Below are 21,025 nucleotides of genomic sequence, written 5' to 3'. Positions count from 1 at the left end.
GGGCTGTCTCGGCACAGATGACGGACGACTCTCCGGTCAGATGAGCAGTGGTGGGGTGGGAGGAGATGGACAGATAAGCCGTTTTCAGGAAGGCTTACAATTTGCAGGCTAAGTTTGGGCTATCTGAAAGTGTTGGCTCCGCACAAGACTTGTTGCATCAGTGGAGTGTAGGTCAGGGAAAACCAACCTCCTTGTTCTCAGCACTACTCTATTCCCTGGACTGTACGTTGTCCAGAGCTGGAATAACCTCATGCCTGTCCCTGATTCTATAATTAGTTTGGCTTTGTAGATGTGGGTCGCATGTGATCAGATGATACAGGATTATTAATAGGGAAGGGGAACTGGGGCTGATCCTTTCAATCATCATCATCATCATCATCATAAATTTGTTTATTTATACCCCACCCATCTGGCTGGGTTTCCCCAACCCTAACCCTAACCCAGCCACTCTGGGTGGCTCCCAACAGAATATTAAAAATAGAATCAAACATTAAAAACTTCCCTAAACAAGTGGCAGGTTGGCAGTGAAACAGACGTAGACTCATAGCTTCTTTTTCCTTATGAGTAAAGCTGTGTAGTTTTCTTTCTAACAATGCAGTTCAAAATTTGGTAGCATTATTGGGACCTTATTAAGTTGCTTTGAGGGCCAGAGACAAGCTGCCAGTTAGCTATTCCTGGTCTAGGTGATGAGAGGGTCACTAATACTGGTGATTAAATTTTATTTTTATTTTTGATTCTGTTCCAGAGCCCCCACTGCTTAAAATACGTATTGTATTCTTTGGGGTATTTGTTTCCAGACTTCCTGGTACTGAGTCTTGAGCTCTCGGATGCATTGCAGTCACGTCTTTTCTTTATCTCCATGATCATCAGGCCTAAAAAGCATTGAAGAGAACCTGAGACCCCCTTTGTTTCAGCAACTGTGACTGTAAGGAAGCACTGGAATCAGCAAATGTCAGCAGCCCTAAGATAATAAATGTCCCCAGATTCACTTTGCCATCTTGATGTTGGATTGTGGCTGGCCTGAGAGCAAGCCCAGTTGACTTTCAATCTTAAAAGCCACCATTATGTTTTTAGGTGGAGAACTCTGCCTTTCCCCTTTCAGCCCTCCCATCTTCACTTTTCTGGGGCTCTTATGCCCTCTTCTGCTAAATGTTTGGGTTTCCTCAAGGCTGCCTCCGCTCTGCATGGTGCCCAGTTCTGTATCTGCCACCCAAATGGTTTTTGTGACGTGGTTATGAGCAGGGCTTTTGTGTGCCATTGCCCCTAGAGAGCAGTAGCAGGCTTTGTTGCCATGAGAGACCCCCAGAGCACCCAGTTAGCTGAGCGCAGCTCCTTGTTCACAGTGGGTGTGGCTGTTCGGAAAGAAATAGATTATATTTTGTGCTGAAAAATGACTCCTCTGGGCTGAAGCTGTCTTCATGATACGTTCTTTTCTCACCGAGTCAATAAAGATGAAGGAGACTATTCTGCAGGTGAAATTAGCTTATTGGAGAATGGAAAAGATCCAAGAGCTCTGCCGGCTTCTTGGTGAGGAAATGGATTGGTTTCTTTGCTAGATTCCTTGCAGTCTGTGTAAAAAGTTTGCCCCTGGGTGCAGGAGATAATGTTTTAGCAGCTTGATGACCTGCACCCGTGCTAACTCATGCTGCATGAAAACCATTTTGCTCACCATCTAGGGAATCCTCTCTGTCCTTCTAGTTTTTTGAAGAGTTGGTTAGGCTCCAGGTTAGGAATGAGGACACCGTGACCTTCCAGATGTTGTTAGATCAGCCCCAGACGGCATGGCTGATGGTCAGGGATGATTGGAGTTGTAGTCCAACAGCATCTGGAGGGCCCCATCTCTGCTTTAGAGTGATAGTCCTGTGCAACTTGGGAGACAGCAGAAAAGGACTGTGTCCACCATCTTTGTCACTGTGGCTACTAGCAGTTTGATCTGATATCTGTCCAACAAGAACTTGGGCACAAGTTGCCTTCAAGCGTAGAGCAGGCATCTTGCCCTGTGAATGCTCTCTTGGTTCCAGGGCTGGACCATATCTGGTTTTCAACATTGCTATATATCACTAGCTAAGCATCACGATATACTGATATAGCACTGATATATGTGTCTGAAATAAGGCGGGAGCTCTGGCTTTTTCCTGCATTGTGATTTTTGCATAGCATGCACACACACACATATCATGATTTGCAATATGTTACCAGGTCAAACCTTATGAAACTGATATCACGATATGGACTTCAAACTGGTTTTGGAAGATCTATCTATCAATATATCACCCAGCCCTACTTAGTTCCCACCTAGGGTTGAGTCAGCAGACAGTGAAGACAACTGTGGGAGCAGGTGAAGTAAGAGCCCCGTGCTGCATTCTGGGTAGAACAGGTTGCCCCAAATCCAGGACACTGCATTTCAACCATGGCAGAATCTCACTGGAGCAGAGACTGGCGTTTGGCAGGGGTTCCCATTACCAGCACGATCCAGTGACTATGTGGTGCGAGGCCCACTTTTTTTAACCCCTTAGATGTGTGTGCTTGCGATGGAATGAAGCAGATTGAAGTGCAGGCAGACGGAAGGTGCGGCATGAACGAGCTGGCCGCCGTGCCTGTGTTTTCATTTGGGGGCCTTTGCTTCCATTGCCCTGTCTGTGAGGCTTCTGCATGGCTCTCTGGCGGCGTTCCTGCCCCTCTAGGCTCTGGGCTCTACATACCATCTGCTTGGCTGGGGAGGGATCTGTTTTCAGTTCAAATCAGCAGAGGGTAGAAGAAAGGGGAGAGAGAAGCAGGGGCGGGGAAGGTGAGCGGAGCCTAATGCACCGGAGGTGCCTCGGAAATGAGAACCTTGGATGAATTCCTGGCCCTATTGATTGGTATACAGTTTATGCATCCTGACATTCATAATCTTGGTCTGCTTCTGATGGTCCAGATTAATGGGCCCAGGGGCTGTCCATCCGTCACTTCCCATTAATTACTAGAGAGGTGTTTTTCCAGTGATTTACCTGACAGTGGGCCATGATGAATACCCCTAAACGGAGTGGGCAGTGATTAATCTTGTGGCCACACCCTTCCCCAACTCTTCCTTTCCCCCACAACCACAGGACAGACCCCCGAGCCATCCGTCTCCATAAATGTGGCCTGATGCATATTTATAGGGGCCTCGGGCCTGGCAGATAGCAGCCTTGCTGTTTGTGCCAAAGCTTATGAAAAATAAATCTCTCTGGCAAGAGGGGGGCCGCAAGTACCTGGGGCCTCAGGGTGGTGGTTAGCCTTGAAGGCTGTGTGGTCTGGGGTTTGAGGAAAGGGTCAAGGGGGCTTGAGCGAGAGGAAGAGAATGTGGCCTAGCAGCCATCAGTAGGTCTGAGAGCCAGGATTCCTGGACTGCGCTCCTGCCGTTGAGAAAAGAGTAGGCGCCGTTGGTGATTAGACCAGGGGTGCAGGGCTCGCAGAGGGCAGTATGGCCTAGTGGGCTTGGGGAGGGAGACTGTGTGCCGCACAACTTCCTCCTGACGCTAGATCAGCTGAAATGAAAGCCCTACAAGCCAGGATTTCCAAGTGCATTTCACAGACCTGTTTCTAATTGGCTGCATGTGTGAACTTGGCCAGTCGTGTAGTTTTCCCATTTGCAGAATGCACGTCAGACCCTTTACCAAAGTGTCATGAGGCTGAGTGCCTGTTTTCAGTGTGCCTTGTGCTATCTGCGAGTGTAGAGAGAACTGCATTGTGTTCCCAAAGGAACACGTCCTGGTAGGAGGAAAGCCTGTGCCTTTTGGTTTTTGCTGTCCCTTCCTTTTCTGAAACACTGAGCATGCGAGGTGCTCATTGGTCTTTGATAGAGGCAGGGGTCCTGGGGGTTCTGCCTCTTCCTGCTCTATCTAAGCAAGCAAGGACCAGCACATTATTGGCTCATCATTTTACTGATCCTGTGTTGGCAGCATCAAGTGGCGTTCTAGTTGGTGAGTGGCAAGTGAGCAAAAATGTGGGGGTCTTTGCACTACATGTTGGGCTTCTTTCCAGCACTTCTGGATGTTTCTGATCCTCTTTGTATCTTTTGAAGCTTAGGGTTGGTGGCAGCTAGACTGACTAAGGTCAAACCTAGACATTCATCCCCATAGGTACAAGGGCACTCCTTCCTCTTGCTAGTCCTAATATCTAGCTTTCTCCATCAGCTCATTTATCCCTTACTAGCGTAACTTATCTATCCTGCACTTGTTAGACCCCTCATGCACATGTAACTTGGGCTTTTCTTATCTGAAGTAAGAGAAGAGATGGGGCATGAATCTCCTTAGTTGTCGCTTCTGTGTGTCTGCTGAGGTGGGGATTGGGTGTCACCGTACATTAAACGGGGCAGGTTCAGCATAGAGGCTTCACAGTAAGGTGTGTGGAGGTGACTAGATATTGTCAGTAGAAAGGGGAAGATAGCACAAAGCCGATCTCGTTGCAGACATGTGATATGTTCAGGGCAACATCTTTTGCTGCTGCTTTATTAATGTGTGGACCTTAATTTAATACAGCGCACACTATATCTCTTCAGAAGTTTAGCTAACAGGAGATACAACATGTTTAGCATATTCTGTAGATCTCTGGTTTGCAGAAGCTTAAATCTGTCCCCTTAGGTGCTTGGCGGTTCAGGATTTATATGCTGCACTTATTGCATATCCATGGGAATGCAATTGCAAGGAGGAGATGGCACACCACAGCCCCCTCCCCTTGCCATTAGGGGTGGGGGAAGAGTGTACAAAGCAACACTCTGGTCTTTATCTAAGCACTGGAGACTTTGGTGAGTGTCTGTATCATTTCCGCCTGGAGGCAGCAAGATTGGGACTTAGCGGGGGTTTGGTGTTGTTTTGCATTAGGAAGCAGGACGGGCTGCTTCCTGGATCAGCTGAAAGCCTAGGTTCCCGTCCAGATGGATGCAAGCAAATGGGTCATCCTAGACTCTTTAAATTTCACCCAGATCTCTGGGTGTTCAAAGTTTGCACGCAACCTTGGTGGCTTGGACTCCTCATGTCGTTACGTATTTATCTCCCCCTAACAGTTCTGGATCCAGAATTTGGGAGATCTTTGGGCAAGACTACTTGGCCAGAGTATCTGTCCACCTACCCCAGTAACTGTCCGCACTGAGCGGTAATAGCTCTCCAGGGTCTCAGACAGAGCTCTTTCTCACCATCTGCTGCCTTTATCCTTTGTTAAAGTGGAGATGCCAGGGATTGGGCTTGATATCTTCCGCATGTAATGCATGTGCTCTTCCATTGAGCATTGGTCTCTTAAGCATGGCTTCTCCCATGATCTCTCATGCCCTGAGCAAGAATAATACCTCTAGATTTTAACTACCTCTTACCTACCTTTAATACCTCTAGATCAGAGGGGAGGCCACATGGTGCCCTCCAGGTGTTGATGGATTAGCCTGCTGGCCAGTGATCAAGGATGATGGGAATTGTAGTCCAGTAACATGCAGAGCATCATAGTGAGTATCTCTGCTAGAGACCTCTGCTCCCTGGATTCTTTCACACAGCTTCTGTACTTCCTGGTGCTCTGTGCAAAATAAGAATCGTCACGTTCTTAGGCAATGGGCACTTTGCATTTCTTGGGATCGCAGCAAAAATCTTACCTTGTCACCCTCTGGGGCTAACCTTGCTTCCGAACGTTAATTGCTGAGAAATGCGTCCTATTTTACTAATTAGATAAGAACAGCTTTTCCCTCTGTGTGTTAATCTGTCTTGCCAGCTATTGCCCAGTTTATTAAAAGTGAGATGAAGTTAGTATCTGGACTTCACCTTATTAGGGGACCTAGCTGTGGATTTGTTAATTTGAGCGGAGGCGTATGGAAGAGATGGCTTGGCTCGACTGATCTTGATAGTGGATCTCCACTCCCACCCAAAAGATAGAGGGGCATGGATTCTGTGGGGCATGGATTAGGAAGTCTGAGTACAGTATAAAATAAAGGCCTGGAGCAGGAGTTCCATAGAGCATCCGTGGTCTATGAACTCCATTCAGGTGGACCATGGTGTGTCTGCAGCTTTTGGATTGAATACAGGAAATGGCACATCCTCAAATTAAATATGTTGATTTTAAGTGTATTTTAATTATCTTTTATTTCTTATATTGTATTTTATTATAGTGCAGTTTTAATTCTGTGGAATTAAAATTGTAATACCATAAAATACAATGCCGAAGAAATAAAAGAAGCAATTAAGAGCGTACTTAAAAAGCAGACGGCAACTAGCACATCAACTGCTATGACAGGCGAGGGGGAAAAAACCCACTAGGTGTCTCTGCAAGACCCTCAGCAGTTTTTCAAGTGGTCCATGGGGGGGGGATAGTTTGGGAATCATTGGTCCATCCGACCCCCATCCCTACTGTCCCCAGCTGAGACATTGGAAGGTAACTACATTATTATTCTTATTTTGACTTGTTTTGCTTGTTCAGTCCTGTAATTAACACTGTCCAGTAGACATGGATCAGGTTGGACATGGAAACAGTCAAATTCTGGGCTCTGGCATTTTAGAGGCAGCAATCTATTTTCTAACTTTCATGCACTTTGAAGTGCTCTGAGTCTACAACAAGCACTGCTGTGGTTCTCTGTGCCGGATTGAGGCAAAGCCGATAAAAGCCTTAGAGCAGCTTGATTAGGGCTTGAAGCATTTGGGGTCAGGATGCTGATGTGCAGGTGGGAGCTCGCTTGTACCAGTTTCTTGGAAATAGCAAGGTAGCCGTAGGTCCAGCATATGAAAAGGCCATGTAGCACTAGCTCTCTCCAGTGCAAAGTCACTGTGACTTCCTTGGACACGGTTGCCCTGCTTTCTAGAGAGCTGTTTCTGAAAGTGTTTAGGGGGAGAGTGGAAGCCACAAAGAGGGCTGGGTAACATTAAATTATAGTGCAAGGCACATAAGAGATGCATGGGTAGTTCCTCAATCCAAAAGAATAATCAAAATACAGAGTAATAGTGGGTAAAAAAGGTAAAGGGACCCCTGACCATTAGGTCCAGTCGTGACCGACTCTGGGGTTGCACGCTCATCTCGCATTATTGGCCGAGGGAGCCGGCGTATAGCTTCCAGGTCATGTGGCCAGCATGACAAAGCCGCTTCTGGCAAACCAGAGCAGCACATGAAAACGCCGTTTACCTTCCCGCTGTAGCGGTTCCTATTTATCTACTTGCATTTTGACGTGCTTTCGAACTGCTAGGTTGGCAGGAGCTGGGACCAAGCAACGGGAGCTCACCCCGTCACAGGGATTCGAACCGCCAACCTTCTGATCAGCAAGCCCTAGGCTCAGTGGTTTAACCACAGTGCCACCTGGGTCCCTGTAATAGTGGGTAATAGTGGGTATATAGAGCTTTTTCGGAAGAGTGTTTGATTCCAGGTGTAGCTCTGTTTAAAGAAATAACAAATTGATAGAGCCGCCTCGGTTTTAGAAGTTCCACACTGTTATGAAATTACTGGTGCTTGGAGCATGTTTTAGTCCTCATGGTTGCAAAGAGAAGTTTGGAAACATGTTGGCAAAAGACTGTAGAGGGGAGAGGCTCCACAAGGTTATCAAAAGTCAGTGGATAGTATTTCAGCTCCCCCTTCCTGCTCTATAACTAGCTACATCAGTGGTTCTCAAAGAGTGTGGCAGGAGAGGATGGCAAGTGTCGTGGGGAAACCCTAGCCTAGGACAATCAAAGAAACATTTAAACATTTCAATGCTGTATAGTATAGTACAGTAAAGTAAAGTATAATATCGAAATAATATTTTTTATTTGAAGAATATAGATAGATATCTTTTCCAAATGAGAGCAGGAGTCTCAAGTGATACTAATGACATTCCTAGTTGTGTATTACAGTGTATTTCTTATTTTCAAAAATTTGGCATGGCGCAAGCAAATTTTTGTTCTTTTTTTTTTTTTTTTTTTTTTGGCCATCAACACCTTGTGGTGCCTTTTATTTTCTTTTTTTTTTTAAAAAAAAATATTTTTATTAATTTTCCAATTAAAACCAATTATATCACATTCAATATTTCAAATTATACACATATATATATCAATCAAACCGAATGTTATGCCAAATCATCTAAATAATTTATTTTTGGGTTCCCATGCTTCAAGAAATTGGGAATTCCTCGCAACTGTCCACTGCCGTCTTATTTCTAAAGTTCAAATCGTCCTCCAAGCTCATAATATTCCAAATCTTCCCCTTACAGTCACCTAGATGTTTTCCACTTTCATCCGATTGTTCCAGCTGCTGAGATAAATGTCAAACGAAGTTTCACAGATGTTCTTTCTCCTGTGTGAGTTAATCAGTCCAGCCTCCCCATAAATCTTCTTAGTGGAGCTCCCTGTTGCGACGGAGTAGCAGCGCCATCTTAAAAGGCTCAAATCACTTTCATTTTCTCTCATAGCCATGAAGATTTACGATTTATTTATCTTTATAGAATTTACAGCTTTTTCAGGCAGGAGACCCAAACATCCAACCATGAACTCTTGGTAAATTAATGGATCTCCTTGCCCTATAGCTGAACTTAGCTTCAGGTCGCTGCTCCAATTTAAAGTGCGTCACAGCTCATAAATCCTCCGAACGCGTCCAGAACTCCTTCCGTCTGACTAGGGGGGGGCTTTTCTCATCGGCAACTTCACATCTTTAAGAAATATGCTCAGTAACAACAGCTATAGAGTTCAACTCACACAGTCTTTTGCTTCTCTTTCACTCCAAACAAGCCAGGACATCGCGTCCGGGAAGATACGAGGCAACAATATGAAGAAAAAATAAAAACTTGCTTCCCTTATCGCTCCGTCCCCATCAATCCTTCTTCCAGATGCCGTACATTCTTTGACTCCTCTCGCTCAGCAGCATAAAATTCTCAGCAGTAAACAGCGCTTCTTCCCCTCCTTCTGAAGTATGTCCATAGATTTAAGCCTAATTATCTTCTTTAACCATGGAAATCCCCGCCATGCAGATTAGCGTCCGGGAGTCCTGGCCGTCGTAAGTGCTCAGCCCAAGCTCCCCCCACTCCAAAAACAGTCGGAGTGGGTCTGGGGGCATCGCGGGCCAGCGGCCCCTCTCCGTAACCCCCGGAGAGGGTAGGGGGTTGCCATTTACTCCCCTAGCAACCGCCAAATTCCTTACGAAGGTCAGAGAGATGGAAAACAGGTCCGCCATTCCTGCAGGCGGAAACCGGAACCCAAATTTTTGTTCTTAAAGTGTCGCCCAGAGAAAAAACTTTGAGACCCTCTGGGCTGCATCCCAATTCCCAACTTCTGTCTTTGTGCCTTTCTGCCTCACATGCCTCTACCCTAGCCAACTCCTATACCATTTTTCTTTTAAGTTGAAAGAGATCTGGTACAATCACTGAAAATTTGAATCATGAAAGCAAAATAAAGTAAGACAAAACTGCTGTACCTTGTGCTTAGAATGCAGCCATGGTTATGAGGCTATTGTAACTCTGTATAACGGCTTGCGCAAATCCACCCGTCCTTTGGCCAGAGAAATGAGTTACTGATCCCGTTCCACCTCTGCCTTCCCCTGGCTGTAGACTATTTCTGCTCTGTAAAAGGCAGGAGGTGGGACACAGATTGTGCTGCTGTTTCCAGGTTATCCTCCCCTCCCTGCTTCCCCAAACATAGGTGTGGGGCTACATTGCTCTGCTGTTCACTCGACTGATTGCTTTCCTCTCTTGCAGGTCTTGGCAGCACCATGCAGCCAGATACGGAGAGGACTCGGATACGGCCCAAGAAGCCAGACAAGGCCCTGTACGTCCCCAGAGCTCTACGCCAGACAGCCAGCTCAAAAACTAGCACCTCATTGGCCACCAGACACGGGAGGGAGGGGAGCCCCTCCTGCTCCTCTGGGAAGGAGATCACCAAAGGATGTGAGGGAAGGCCGAGTCCCAGAGCTGGGAGAGGCCTGTTTCACGATGACCGGGATGGAGTGGTTGCGCCCAGAGAACCAAGAGGAACCTCACCTCAAGGCGGGAGCTATAGCAATGCCTTCTGCACGAGGCCAAAGGCTCAGAAAGAGTCCCAGCAGAAGGCTGAGTCACACAGACTGCCCGCTTCCTCCAGCTTCCTAGCTACCACTCCCTCTGCACTGCCCAACCGTCACGCAGGGGCGCCTCCGGAGTCCTGCACTGCCCTCTCTCACACTAATCTATTGTGGAGGATGGCCGAGCTCCAGCTTCAGCCAAGGCATAGCGAGGGAGACTGCTCTTGGGAGCAGCAGCACATGTGTCCGTCAGCAGAGCAGGACGCTTTCTCTTTTCAAAGGACTCCCCGCACTGGCGTGAGCAAGCCGGCAGGAACACCCCTCAAAGATCAGGTAGGGCTGAGTGAAGGGAGAGTGCAGACATCCAGCAGCGAGAGGCTCTCAGATGAGGGAGAGGTGGGTGACGGTGGCCTGCTGGCCAGCAGGGAAAGCACAATGGCACCTGCGAGCCAAGGTTACTCAGAACCAGCTGGAGTAAATGAGGGCAATGTGTCTGAAAGTTCAGCTGAGGGGATTCCAGGTGGCCCAGGGGCACAGGAGGATTGCCTCTCGGCATGTGCAGGCGAGGGAGTGTCTGATCCAACAGATGCAGGCAAGGGAAACGGGTTGGTTTGCCCTGAGACAGTTGAGCCTGGTAGACGTGAAGGCAGTGATATGAGCAACTCCAATCAGACAGAGATGAGTGACAGTAGCATGTTGGACTATACGGCCAATAAAGTTGCAGACCAGACAGAACCAAAGGAAGGCAGTGGCATCAAAGAGGCAAATGGGAGCGTCGCTGCTCAGGCAGAAGCCAACATGCAGAGCACACTAGAGCATGGCGAGGAGGAGAATGAGAGTAGCATGTCCAGTCATGCAGTTGAACACATGTCTGATCAGATTGGAGTGAGCTTTGATAACGTGTCTGGAAACAGGGATGAGAGCCCTTCAATTGAGGCAGGTGGTTCAGGGGTGGCTGCAGGCTGTAACTGTTCAGATAGTGACTATGGGACATGGGATTGTCACCCCAATTGTGTCTTGGAGGATGAAGTGGGGCAAGGGGGTGGCAGGGAACACGAGGAGGGAGGCAGCATTTCCCATCACGCCTGTCGGTGCAAAGGCAATGTCTCTGGGGCTGAGGTTGCACTGGCAACAGGAGAAGCCACGTTGGGCATGGGAGAGCCAAGTGCTGAAGGAAGGGAGGCTGCTGGCCAGTTACTGGGATGTGCCTCAAAGAAGGTGGCGTGCGGCTCAGAGAGCTCAGGGGACGCCTCAGTGCAAAAGCCAAGCCATGGGGCTGTGGGCATGAGGTGCTGGCATCCGTCTGAAGCCAAGGCAGGCGAAGAAGCTGGATGGAGCGAGGAGCCTGCTGGAACCAGCATTGATCCGACAACCGGCAATGAGGATGACGGCGTGGCAGATGAGAGCTGGGATGCTCTGTTTAATGACGATGGTGACTGCCTGGATCCGCATTTACTGGCGGGGGTGAGTACTCTCTGTGGACTTTCCCCAGAGCTGGGTGTCATGAGACATGGTGGCGGGAGATATTTGCATGTTGGGGAGCACGTGACACAGCCGGTTTACGGAGAATGCATTTTTAGTTTTGAGGTCCTGCATGGCTGGCTGAGCTGGTGTGTCTGCAATGCCTTTATTCTGTAGGTGCGCTTTACTTCTCGCCTTCTCTTTCAATCTCAATATTTATCCAATGCCCGTTCCCGGAAGATCATACCATAAGCAAGAGATTTAAAATTTTCTGTTGGAAAATCCAAACCTCTATTCTTGGAGTAAACTGATTTTACACACACACACACACACACACCAGTTGGTTGTCCTGATTTATTGCAACATTTCCATTCTTTTGGAGGGAGAGGTCACATTGGGTCTCTGTATGTACAGGAATGGGAAACTGGAGATCAGCAGGTACAGAGAGCCCAAGTTCTACTCTGTTTTGTGAGCATTTGGTACATATTGCCTGCACACTTTGAAGCTTTCCACCAGAGGCATGGGAGCTACTAAGTTGCTTCTTTATGAAGTCATGGTGAGAGTTAGAGGGTTTGGGGAAAGCTTTTGCAAAGTTACGCATGATGACGACACTTTCTGGGTTGAGCCGATTTCTGTCCCCTTCGATAATTGTGGGGAGATGGTCGCATGTATTGTGTCATGAGGCCAGAGGAGGACTCAAAAGAAACACAACAAATGGCCTAGTAGTCCGTGGAAGTCTCCAACAGAAGTGGTGCTTGAGAAATCATTAAACAAGAGGAGCACAACGATTGGCTTGGGAACTCCCCAACACCTTGAACTCTGCAATGCTTGCCAAACTCGTTTGGCTGACTGGATAAAATAATATACATAAAATAAGGCAGGCGGAAGTTCCTCTGCACGGCGGCTGCGTTGCTGTTGAGCAGAGCCTTCACGATGACCACGAGCCGTGCAGAGACGTACCGTGAAGTTTCATGGAAACGGCAGGTTTTTAATTGGCTCTGGCTTGTTAGCATATCGCTCTGCAAGAATAGCGCGAAATGTGTTGCAATGAGCAGCTCAGCACGGGGAGCGTGCAGCCTTGCCTTCCGTTTATGAGGAAAGCACTGTGTCGGCTGGATGGCTGAGAGCCCCTTATTAAAGCTTAAATCAATACCATAAACCCTGTACTTTTGGAGTGACACAATGGTACCTAAAGTAACAAAGTGTCCTAATATTGCTGTGATGTGCATTCAGGCCTGCTTAGGAGTCGGGGGGTTGATCTGAATGGATTCGGCTTGCTAATAGCTCTGGCGAACCATTGAAATTAACTAAGCAGGCTCATTACCAAGGGTTAGCTCATAAACCATCCTAAACTCCTGGTAATGGAAGCTGTTAAAACTCCATGGGGGCAGCTTTTACAGGAAGTAGCTTTGGGTTCACTGCTGCTTATTCCAGTCAGTTAACGGCAAGGAAATTAAATCTCCCTTTCTGACAGGTGACCGGCCAGTTGAAAGTGAGGCCGGATCGTGCACAGGCCACCCATTGCACCTCTGTGCAGAAGTGCCAGCACACCAAGCAGAACTTGTCTTCATAGGTGTCGGAGGGGTAACAGAACTGCCTCCAAATTGATTTTGCTGCACATGTGTGGCTCAGTCTCTGTATGGTGCTGGTCTTGCATATCAAGGCGCATAGACAACCTCCACCGACTCCCAGGCTCATATAAACGAATCCCACTGCAAAGGAAAATTTGCAGAGTTTTACTGGATGTTCACATGTTTCTGCAGCTACGATGCTCGGGATACTGCTGGGTGGAAATGTTTGTATCCTGAAAGACACAAGGAAAGCGGGTGTGGTGAGAAAGGAATCTAGGTGATCTACTTTAGGTCTGCTTCCCTTCTTCCGTAAGGCTGGATCTGGTGCATTGGTGTCACCAGAGGGAGAGCAGTCGGACAACAGCATGGCTGGACAGAAGTGGAGGGGCAACCAGGGGATGGTTCCTGTGGCCAGAGAGCTTCTCCATGCTCTCGCCTCCGATCCCAAAGGCCTGACCGCATGGATGCGTGCCTAGCTGTGGGCATGACCTATTTGTAGCATTGTGAATTCTGCATTATGAAATCGCTTTGCTTTGTTTAAACAAACTCTGCGCCTGCTTTCATTAGAGAGCTGATACCAGTAAACTGCCTGCATTAGAATGCACTAATTTTAGAAAAGTCAGGGATAATTTCCTTTCAATTATCTCACAAGTAACCACTTGGAGGAAGGTGTAGACTGCAGAGTTGAGAGAATGAAGGTGAGGTCTCGGGAGTCGATACTCTGGGGAAAGGCTCAGTGTTGCATTAGGGAAGTCTAAGGGGATGACTTAGGCTCTTGAGGGTGGGGTGAGGGGTCTTAATGTGGTTTACGTATTTCTTAAATGCAATTGCAGCTGCATCTTTTGTAACAGTGCCACGCTCGGAGAACCCCAGAAATTCCATTTGCCACAGTGAGGAATGAACTTGAGCAATTGGCTTTTAGCCATTTTTTTTTTAAATGGAGACAAAATTTTGTTTTGTACTTACAGGCAGGAAAAAAATGTAGATGGTGTGGTGATGCAGAATATCGTGTAATAAAGGCATTATGGAGGCATTGATTTCCCCAACCTGATGTCCTTCAGATGCTTAGAACTACAACTCCTATAAGCCTCAGCCAGCGCAAGCCTACTGGCTGGTGGAAGCTGTAGTTCAAAACCTTTGTGGAGCACCAGGCCGTGTCCATACTGCAGTTCGTTTCACCATTCTCTTTTCACTGTACCAGAACAAACCTTTGACTCTTCCCCCCCCCCTTTGTAAACCGCTTCGAGGGTCTTCTTATAATGAAGCAATATATGATGATGATGATGATAATAATTTATTATTTATACCCTGCCCATCTGGCTGGGTTTCCCCAGCCACTCTGGGCGGCATCCAACCGAAATATTAAAATACAATAATTTATTAAACATTAAAAGCTTCCCTAAACAGGGCTGCCTTCAGATGTCCTCTAAAAGTCTGGTAGTTGTTTTTCTCTTTGACATCTGGTGGGAGGGCGTTCCACAGGGCAGGTGCCACTACCGAGAAGGCCCTCTGCCTAGTTCTCTGTAACTTGGCTTCTCGCAGCGAGGGAACCACCAGAAGGCCCTCAGCACTGGACCTCAGTGTCCAGGCAGAACGATGGAGGTGGAGATGCTCCTTCAGGTATACTGGACCAAGGCCATTTAGGGCTTTAAAGGTCAGGACCAACACTTTGAATTGTGCTCAGAAACGTACTGGGAGCCAATATAGGTCTTTCAAGACCGGTGTGTTGTGGTCTCGGCGGCCGCTCCCAGTCACCAGTCTAGCTGAAGCATTCTGGATTAATTGCAGTTTCCGGGTCACCCTCAAAGGTAGCCCCACATAGAGCACATTGCAGTAGTCCAAGCGAGACTGTGCATTTTGTTAAATAAAATATATAAATATATGTGTGTGCTCACTGAGAGCTGGGCTACTACCCACAATGGATTTGCTCTGCCTCCACAGTCAGAGGCAATAATGCTTCAGAATAAACTGCAGGAGGGGAGAGGGCTCTTGTGCTCGGGTCCTGCTTACAGGTTTTCCGTGGCCATCTGGTTGGCCACTGAGAGAGCAGGATGCTGGACTAGATGGGCCATTGGCCTGATCCAGCAGGCTCTTTTATGTTCTCAAGTGTATTCATTTCCCTCCTAGAATTGTAGTTTGGGCTTTTCATATTTATCTTAATGAACAACTGGGCTTGTCATATTTATCTTAATGAGCACCGAACTATGTGTGATGGCACAAATATACCCACATATATTTTTCACCCAATCCATTTATCAGTTTGATTCCTCCCGGCCCTAAAAAGCTGAGAACCTTGTGAAATGGCTGGACTCTCTAGAATCACATAGTACCGACGTGAGATTTACTGTCTGCTAAGAAAAATGAGCTGATATAGTTGGAGAATGCCCTGGCAAATGGGCACAGTGCCGGAAATTCACCTTGAGGAAGAAAAGAGTTCCGATAATGAAAGAGAGAAGGCGGGACGATGGCTGGGACAAGGGACAGCACGAGACTTTTGTCGAGACCAATTACACAAAAGCTTGTATCGCTTTAATGAGGTACAAGATTTTGTGTGGATAAGACAGGACTTGGGTTGCCTACAGTGACAGATTCTGGGATGTGGTGTGAGCTGTGCTCCTCCTCGTGCGAATATCGGCAGCAGAATTTGCAGGCGATGCCGGCCAATATCTCTAATGGAGGGTCCATCCACATTAGCAATTTCTCCTGAGCATTTAACAATATTTACTTTGGAACAGGCCCCTGCTTTGGGTTAACTTGCATCTGTCCTGCAGTAAATTGTTCCCTGGAGTGGTTTTAAAATACTGCAGGAAGATCCCGTCCTTGGTGAAAATGCTGCTCCTTTAAACTATGAATATCCCCAGAGTCCGGGTATCAGAAGATCTCTGGGCGCTGGAGAAATGTGGCAGTGAAAATTCACAGGCAAGATTCCTGCAAAGCTCAGAGTCTGGCTTCCTTTCTGAAGCTCTAGCCTAGTGACTGTGCTGATGCAGATATGCACATATCTATATCCTCCTGCTTGTGTTTTAAGAAAAGAAGAATATGGTGAGATAAAAATGGAAGGAGGGGGGAACAGTAGCTCTGAGAAAACAGCTTGTGACTAAATAAAGCTGTTCCTCTGCTATTGCTTTCTCTGGTGAAAAACTTACTCTAGTTTCTCGTACCAAGGTCAGTGTAACTCATTTCGTTGCATAGGAGGAGTGTTGCGCTGAGATTCGGGTGTGTGGAAGTGGGATTTAGGATGAGAGCATTCCGATCTTGGCATACACAAAAGAAGGTGCTTTGCATAAGTTGATGTTATGGCTTGTGTGTCAGTGCTGAGCTGCAGGTGTGTTTGCAAGAGAGATGTGTTTCCTTAATTCTCTGTGTGTAAGAGTGGAGTTGGGAGTAAATACTTCTGTGCAGGCTTGCCTGGGGAGCAGGGTAAGGGCTTATGTTCAGGCCCTGTGCAGATGTTTGAGAGTTGCCTTCTTCTGGCACAGGCCTTGGGCATTTCCTCACTACCTAAAAACCACTGCTACTGGTTCCTGTTTGGGGATCTGTGAATGTGAAGCCTTTCTGGAACACCCTGTTTTCAGTGACCAAGAGGAGGGGAGGTCCTTGCTCTGGGGCCGGGCCCTCGATCCTCATGGCCCTGAAGTCTAGAGTGGATTCTTTTGTTTTCATTTCACAAAGTTGGAAGGGACCACCAAAAGGCTATTCGATCCATTCCTCCTGTTTCTTTTAGCCCAGTTCAACCTGTCTCCCTTCACTCAAAAGAAGAAGAAAATATGATCCTTCCCAAACAAAAACTTTAACATGCAATGGAAAATGTGAAAATAATTTATTCTGTCTAGTTTGGGTGCCCAGCACTGACCAGCAACCCAGCTGTCCTTGCAGGCTGCGCACCAGAGAGGCCAATGTGTGTGCCGTGTGATGCGTTTTTTCCAGTCATCCATGGAAAATATGCAATAGCTGGTTATACAGTGTTTCTGTGGAGGATTACTTTTGGCTAAACTGGCCAATTCTGTTGGAGAGATTGTAACTAGCCAGCCCTGTCTGCAAAAGGGAGGAGTGTGCTAGAGCAGGCTGTCACAGGTAGACATTTCTGCCTCTTGCCTTACACGCTTTTATCTCTATGAGGCTCCTCCGGCCTCTGCCACTGTGCTTCACTCTCCCCCCGCTGTATGTTGACTGTCTTCTCCATCTCAAAAGCTGAGCGAGCGAGCGGGCGTCAGCGTAGCAGCGTGGATAAATCTTTGGAGAGCGTTGAGCCGTGGCAGACAGTCTTCATTTCCTGTGTCCTCTTGCTCCTTGCTGCCTGTGCATCCGCCGGCAGAAGCTTTCCCAGCACAGGACAACATCTGAACATTAGCGATCTCTGGGAAGGAGACTGCGAGCAGGAGGCTGGGACGGTGTTAATGCGGCACGGGGGCACACGGTTCCTGTAAAGCTACCTAAGACAGGAAGCTCTGGCATTAATGGGCTCACGTTTTCCGTGCACGAACCATTGCAGGCATATTTGTAAGAATGCTGTGCCGTGTTCCCCGCTTCACTGCCTCAAAACATGTGTGTGCTTTGTCGCTGCAGGGCAGGCTCACATCAGTCTGAAGCCTGAAGTTGTGCCTGAAGTTGTGTTGACAAGCAGGCTATGCGGGCAGATTTGTGCATGTTGTGAGCTACTGTGCATGGATTCTCACCATCCTTGCGAGGCAGGCAGCTCCTGACCCTCAGTGTGCTTTCTGCTACAGCCAGTGGTTTGTGAAGGTCAGGGGTGCTCATGCAGTGTGCTCTCCATCATCTCTGAAGATCTGCCATGCCACTTAATGTTAGGAGAGGCTGCTTCTTCAAGCATTGCTTGGCCAGCTCCCACTGCGATCAGGTGTAGTTCACTTAGGTCCCTTAATGATCAAGTTAATAGCTTGGATCCTGTTAAATCCACCGAGGCACACACTACATCCTTTCCCTCTTGCTGCAGATCCACCTCTTCCTCCCTGATTCGCCGGCTTGTTCTTCCATGCTCCACCCACCCACAAATCCACTTTCCCGAAGAAATTATCTGAATTGCTGTCTTTTATTGACCGAAGTAGCTGGAATTTATAGACTTTCCCTGTACAGCCGTGGCTTCTGTTGGTACAGGTACTTGGGGAAGCAGACAGAGTCTGGCTGAATTATAGACTCCCTTGCCAACAGGATGTGTGCAGAGCTGTGCCGCTTAGGGACCTAGCACAAGTGTGTTTCCCTATGAAATCACCAGCAGCTGAGCTCTGCATCCAGCTGTCAGTCTCCCAGCAGCTATGATGGTTGACTTTGGGGGTAAAGGTTTGCCAAGGCACACGTATGGAGGGGAGCTGAGTGGTCAGGCTAAGCAATTCAGTGAAGGGTCGTTGTTCGTTAGGTCATGATGTTGCAGACCTGGAGACATGAGATCTGCCAGTATTTTGCGGTGTTCCCAGAGGCCTGAGTCTCTTCCCTCCCCACTTTTGCAGGGGAAAGAGCCGTGTTTGCATTTTGGCTTTTGGTTCTTGCAAAGTCCTCCAAGGTGGTTTACAGCTGTTAAAATCTCGCTGCAGTTAAAGCTAGTAAGCATTTAAAAAGCCAGAATAAAACATCCAGAATAGGATATACACTAAAATCCAGATGAAATAAAACCTTCTTAACTGCCCATCTAAAAGAAATGTCCACCACCATTGGAACTGCTTGTAAACAAAGAAGTTGACCCTGAGTTTGCTTTTTTTCTCATCCCTCCCAATCCATTTCCCTTTTGTGATGTGTCTTGAGTGCAGAGAAATCTTTGTTTAGTGACTTATAAGCTGTTCTGGGAGCTTTTTATAGCCAAAGAATGGGATAAAAATAAAAGCTCTAAATAAATAAATGCACGTATGTTGTCAGTGGAATATAGAACAGGGCCTCGGAAGATGACTACAACTGATGGGCAAGTTCATGCGAGAGGAGGCAGGCCTTCATATATCCTGGCCCAAAGCCATTTAGGACTTTATTGATAATAACCAGCTCCTTGAATTGGGTCTGAAAATGAATTGAAAGCCGGTGCAATTTAAACAAGGCCAGTGTAATATGGCCAGAAAAGCAGACACCAGACATTATTCTGGCTTCAGCAGTTTGCACCAGCTGTGGCTTCTGAAAAGTTTTCAAGGGCAACCTCACATCTAGAGTGTGTTAGTAATCACAGCGTAATTTGTTTCCCTTAGGAGCAGTCTGTGAGATCAGGCTGCTTCGTGCTCTCACTCTCTTCCTTGATTTTGGGGTGCAGGTGTGCACAGCATCCCGGGAGTCGGGTCCCACCCAGCACACCTGTCTCCTCCTTGAGCCTGTCTTAAACAGAATAAAAAAATCTCTGGCTGCTGTCTATCATTATTCTCAACTGTTCCGCAGTTCATATATTTTTCTGGCCCAGAGTTTACTGGGGCAATAGCTACCGCAAGTAAAACAGGGGTCCAGGTCTTCTCCCACCTGTGTCTGAACCCAATCACCCCTTTCATTTCTGCCCCACGCCTCTTCTAGCTTCACCTGCTTAGCCATGGGGAGTGGGGGCTGCCACGCCTGCTCTGTAAGCTGGGTTTTACAGCTTCCTTGGTTTGGGTGCCAACAACGCCCTTCCGCGGAGGGCGGAGCAGGCAGGAAGACTGCTGCTGGGGAGCTGGGCACCCACTCAAGCTTCCTCCCCTGAAAAGAACGAGGGAGCCTGGCGAAATGGTTAATGGGGAAAGTATGCAAGCAGCAGGAGGCACCTGATCAATAACTCCCAATCTCCCGTGGGCCATCAATCCTTCTCCGCAACACGAGCCCACGGCTTCATCAATCAGCCAGCGCAGCCGCTCCAGGGCTGCCAGGAGGGCTCAGGGGCTGAGATGCACCACGGCGCTCAGCAGTTAAAGGCAACACCTGGCTGTCATTTCAAAGGTGGTGGTGGGGGAATCAGGATGAGCTCCCTGAAATGGCATTGGGGTGGTGGTCCGCCAGTGACCTGGGCTGCTTTGGGGGAAAGGGGCAAGAGGCCGAGGGCCTTGTACTGCTGCTGCAGCTCGCCAACCCTCATTGCTTTCCTCTCTCCTCCTTCCAGCTTTCTCCCCACAGACCACACCCTGCGGGGCTGCAGGAACCACACTTTGACTACTACAACTACGCCCCGGCTGACTTGGACTTGAGCGACTCTGAGCTGCCGCACGTCATTGAGATCTACGACTTCCCAGCGGAGTTTCGCACTGAGGACCTGCTGCGCGTCTTCTGCAGCTACCAGTGAGCCATTTGTCCCCGTTGTGTTGGACTAGAGGACCCTTGTAGCTCCTTCCAACTTTACGATTTTACGTCCCATGTCATACCTTCTCCTTGGGGGTGGATCACCCCCAGCAGGCAGGGCTGGGTGTGATGGCTCTCTTCACCTGGTGCTTTCCCTTCCATGGCCTCCTGACTTCTATGAGTCCTTAGACCTGGATCCAGATGTGCTCTCTGGCTCAGAGATGCAAAGGCCAGTCTTGTTCCAAAGATGCCCAGGCATGCTCTGGCATCACTACCCACCAGGCATCCTTCCAGCCCTCCCTAGCCCTGCACCCCCTCTTGAGCTCCCCCCAGGACTGCACACAATTGCTTTTTTCTTCCTCTGCACCCCCCACCTCCCCACAAGAACCCTGATGTCCCCATATTTCTCTTTTCTGCTCTCCAGGAAGAAAGGCTTTGACATTAAATGGGTGGATGACACACACGCCCTGGGGATCTTTTCCAGCCCCATCACAGGTGAGGCTTGCTTTTGAGCAGGGCTTGACTGGGCAACAGGAAGCGGCTGTCTTGGTACCTGGTGGGGACGGCCTGTTGAATGCATTCACTGGGAAGGGAGTCTACTTCCCCATATAATGCCTGCTTCTCTTCTCGCAGCCCGAGATGCTCTCACCACCAAGCACCTGATGGTGAAAACCCGTCCGCTGTCCCAGGCCACGCGAGCTGCAAAGACCAAGGCCCGAGCCTTTTCTGGTGAGTCCAGAAGAGAGAGATTAAATGCCTGGGGTGCTGAGCATCTTCCAGCCTGTAGCTCATAGCTGTACTATGTATTCATA

General features: G+C 48.2%; 1 protein-coding gene across 2 annotated transcripts in view; it reads left to right on the top strand.

Moving 5' to 3' along the window:
* R3HCC1L (R3H domain and coiled-coil containing 1 like) overlaps positions 1-21,025 on the top strand; it is a 44,583-nt gene that overhangs the window by 9,744 nt on the left and 13,814 nt on the right. For both annotated transcript variants that reach the window (XR_009557592.1, XM_035133045.2), the window contains exons 2-5: positions 9,647-11,412; positions 20,038-20,213; positions 20,638-20,708; positions 20,847-20,942. Coding sequence is in view for 1 of the 2 variants with exons in the window: in XM_035133045.2 (XP_034988936.1) it covers positions 9,661-11,412; positions 20,038-20,213; positions 20,638-20,708; positions 20,847-20,942 (2,095 nt within the window). In the remaining variant the exon portion in view is untranslated. The remainder of the gene's footprint in view (positions 1-9,646; positions 11,413-20,037; positions 20,214-20,637; positions 20,709-20,846; positions 20,943-21,025) is intronic.

This window comes from Zootoca vivipara, chromosome 5, assembly GCF_963506605.1.
Source record: "Zootoca vivipara chromosome 5, rZooViv1.1, whole genome shotgun sequence".
Taxonomy (NCBI): Eukaryota; Metazoa; Chordata; class Lepidosauria; order Squamata; family Lacertidae; genus Zootoca; species Zootoca vivipara.
This window is presented reverse-complemented; position numbering and strand designations above follow the sequence as displayed.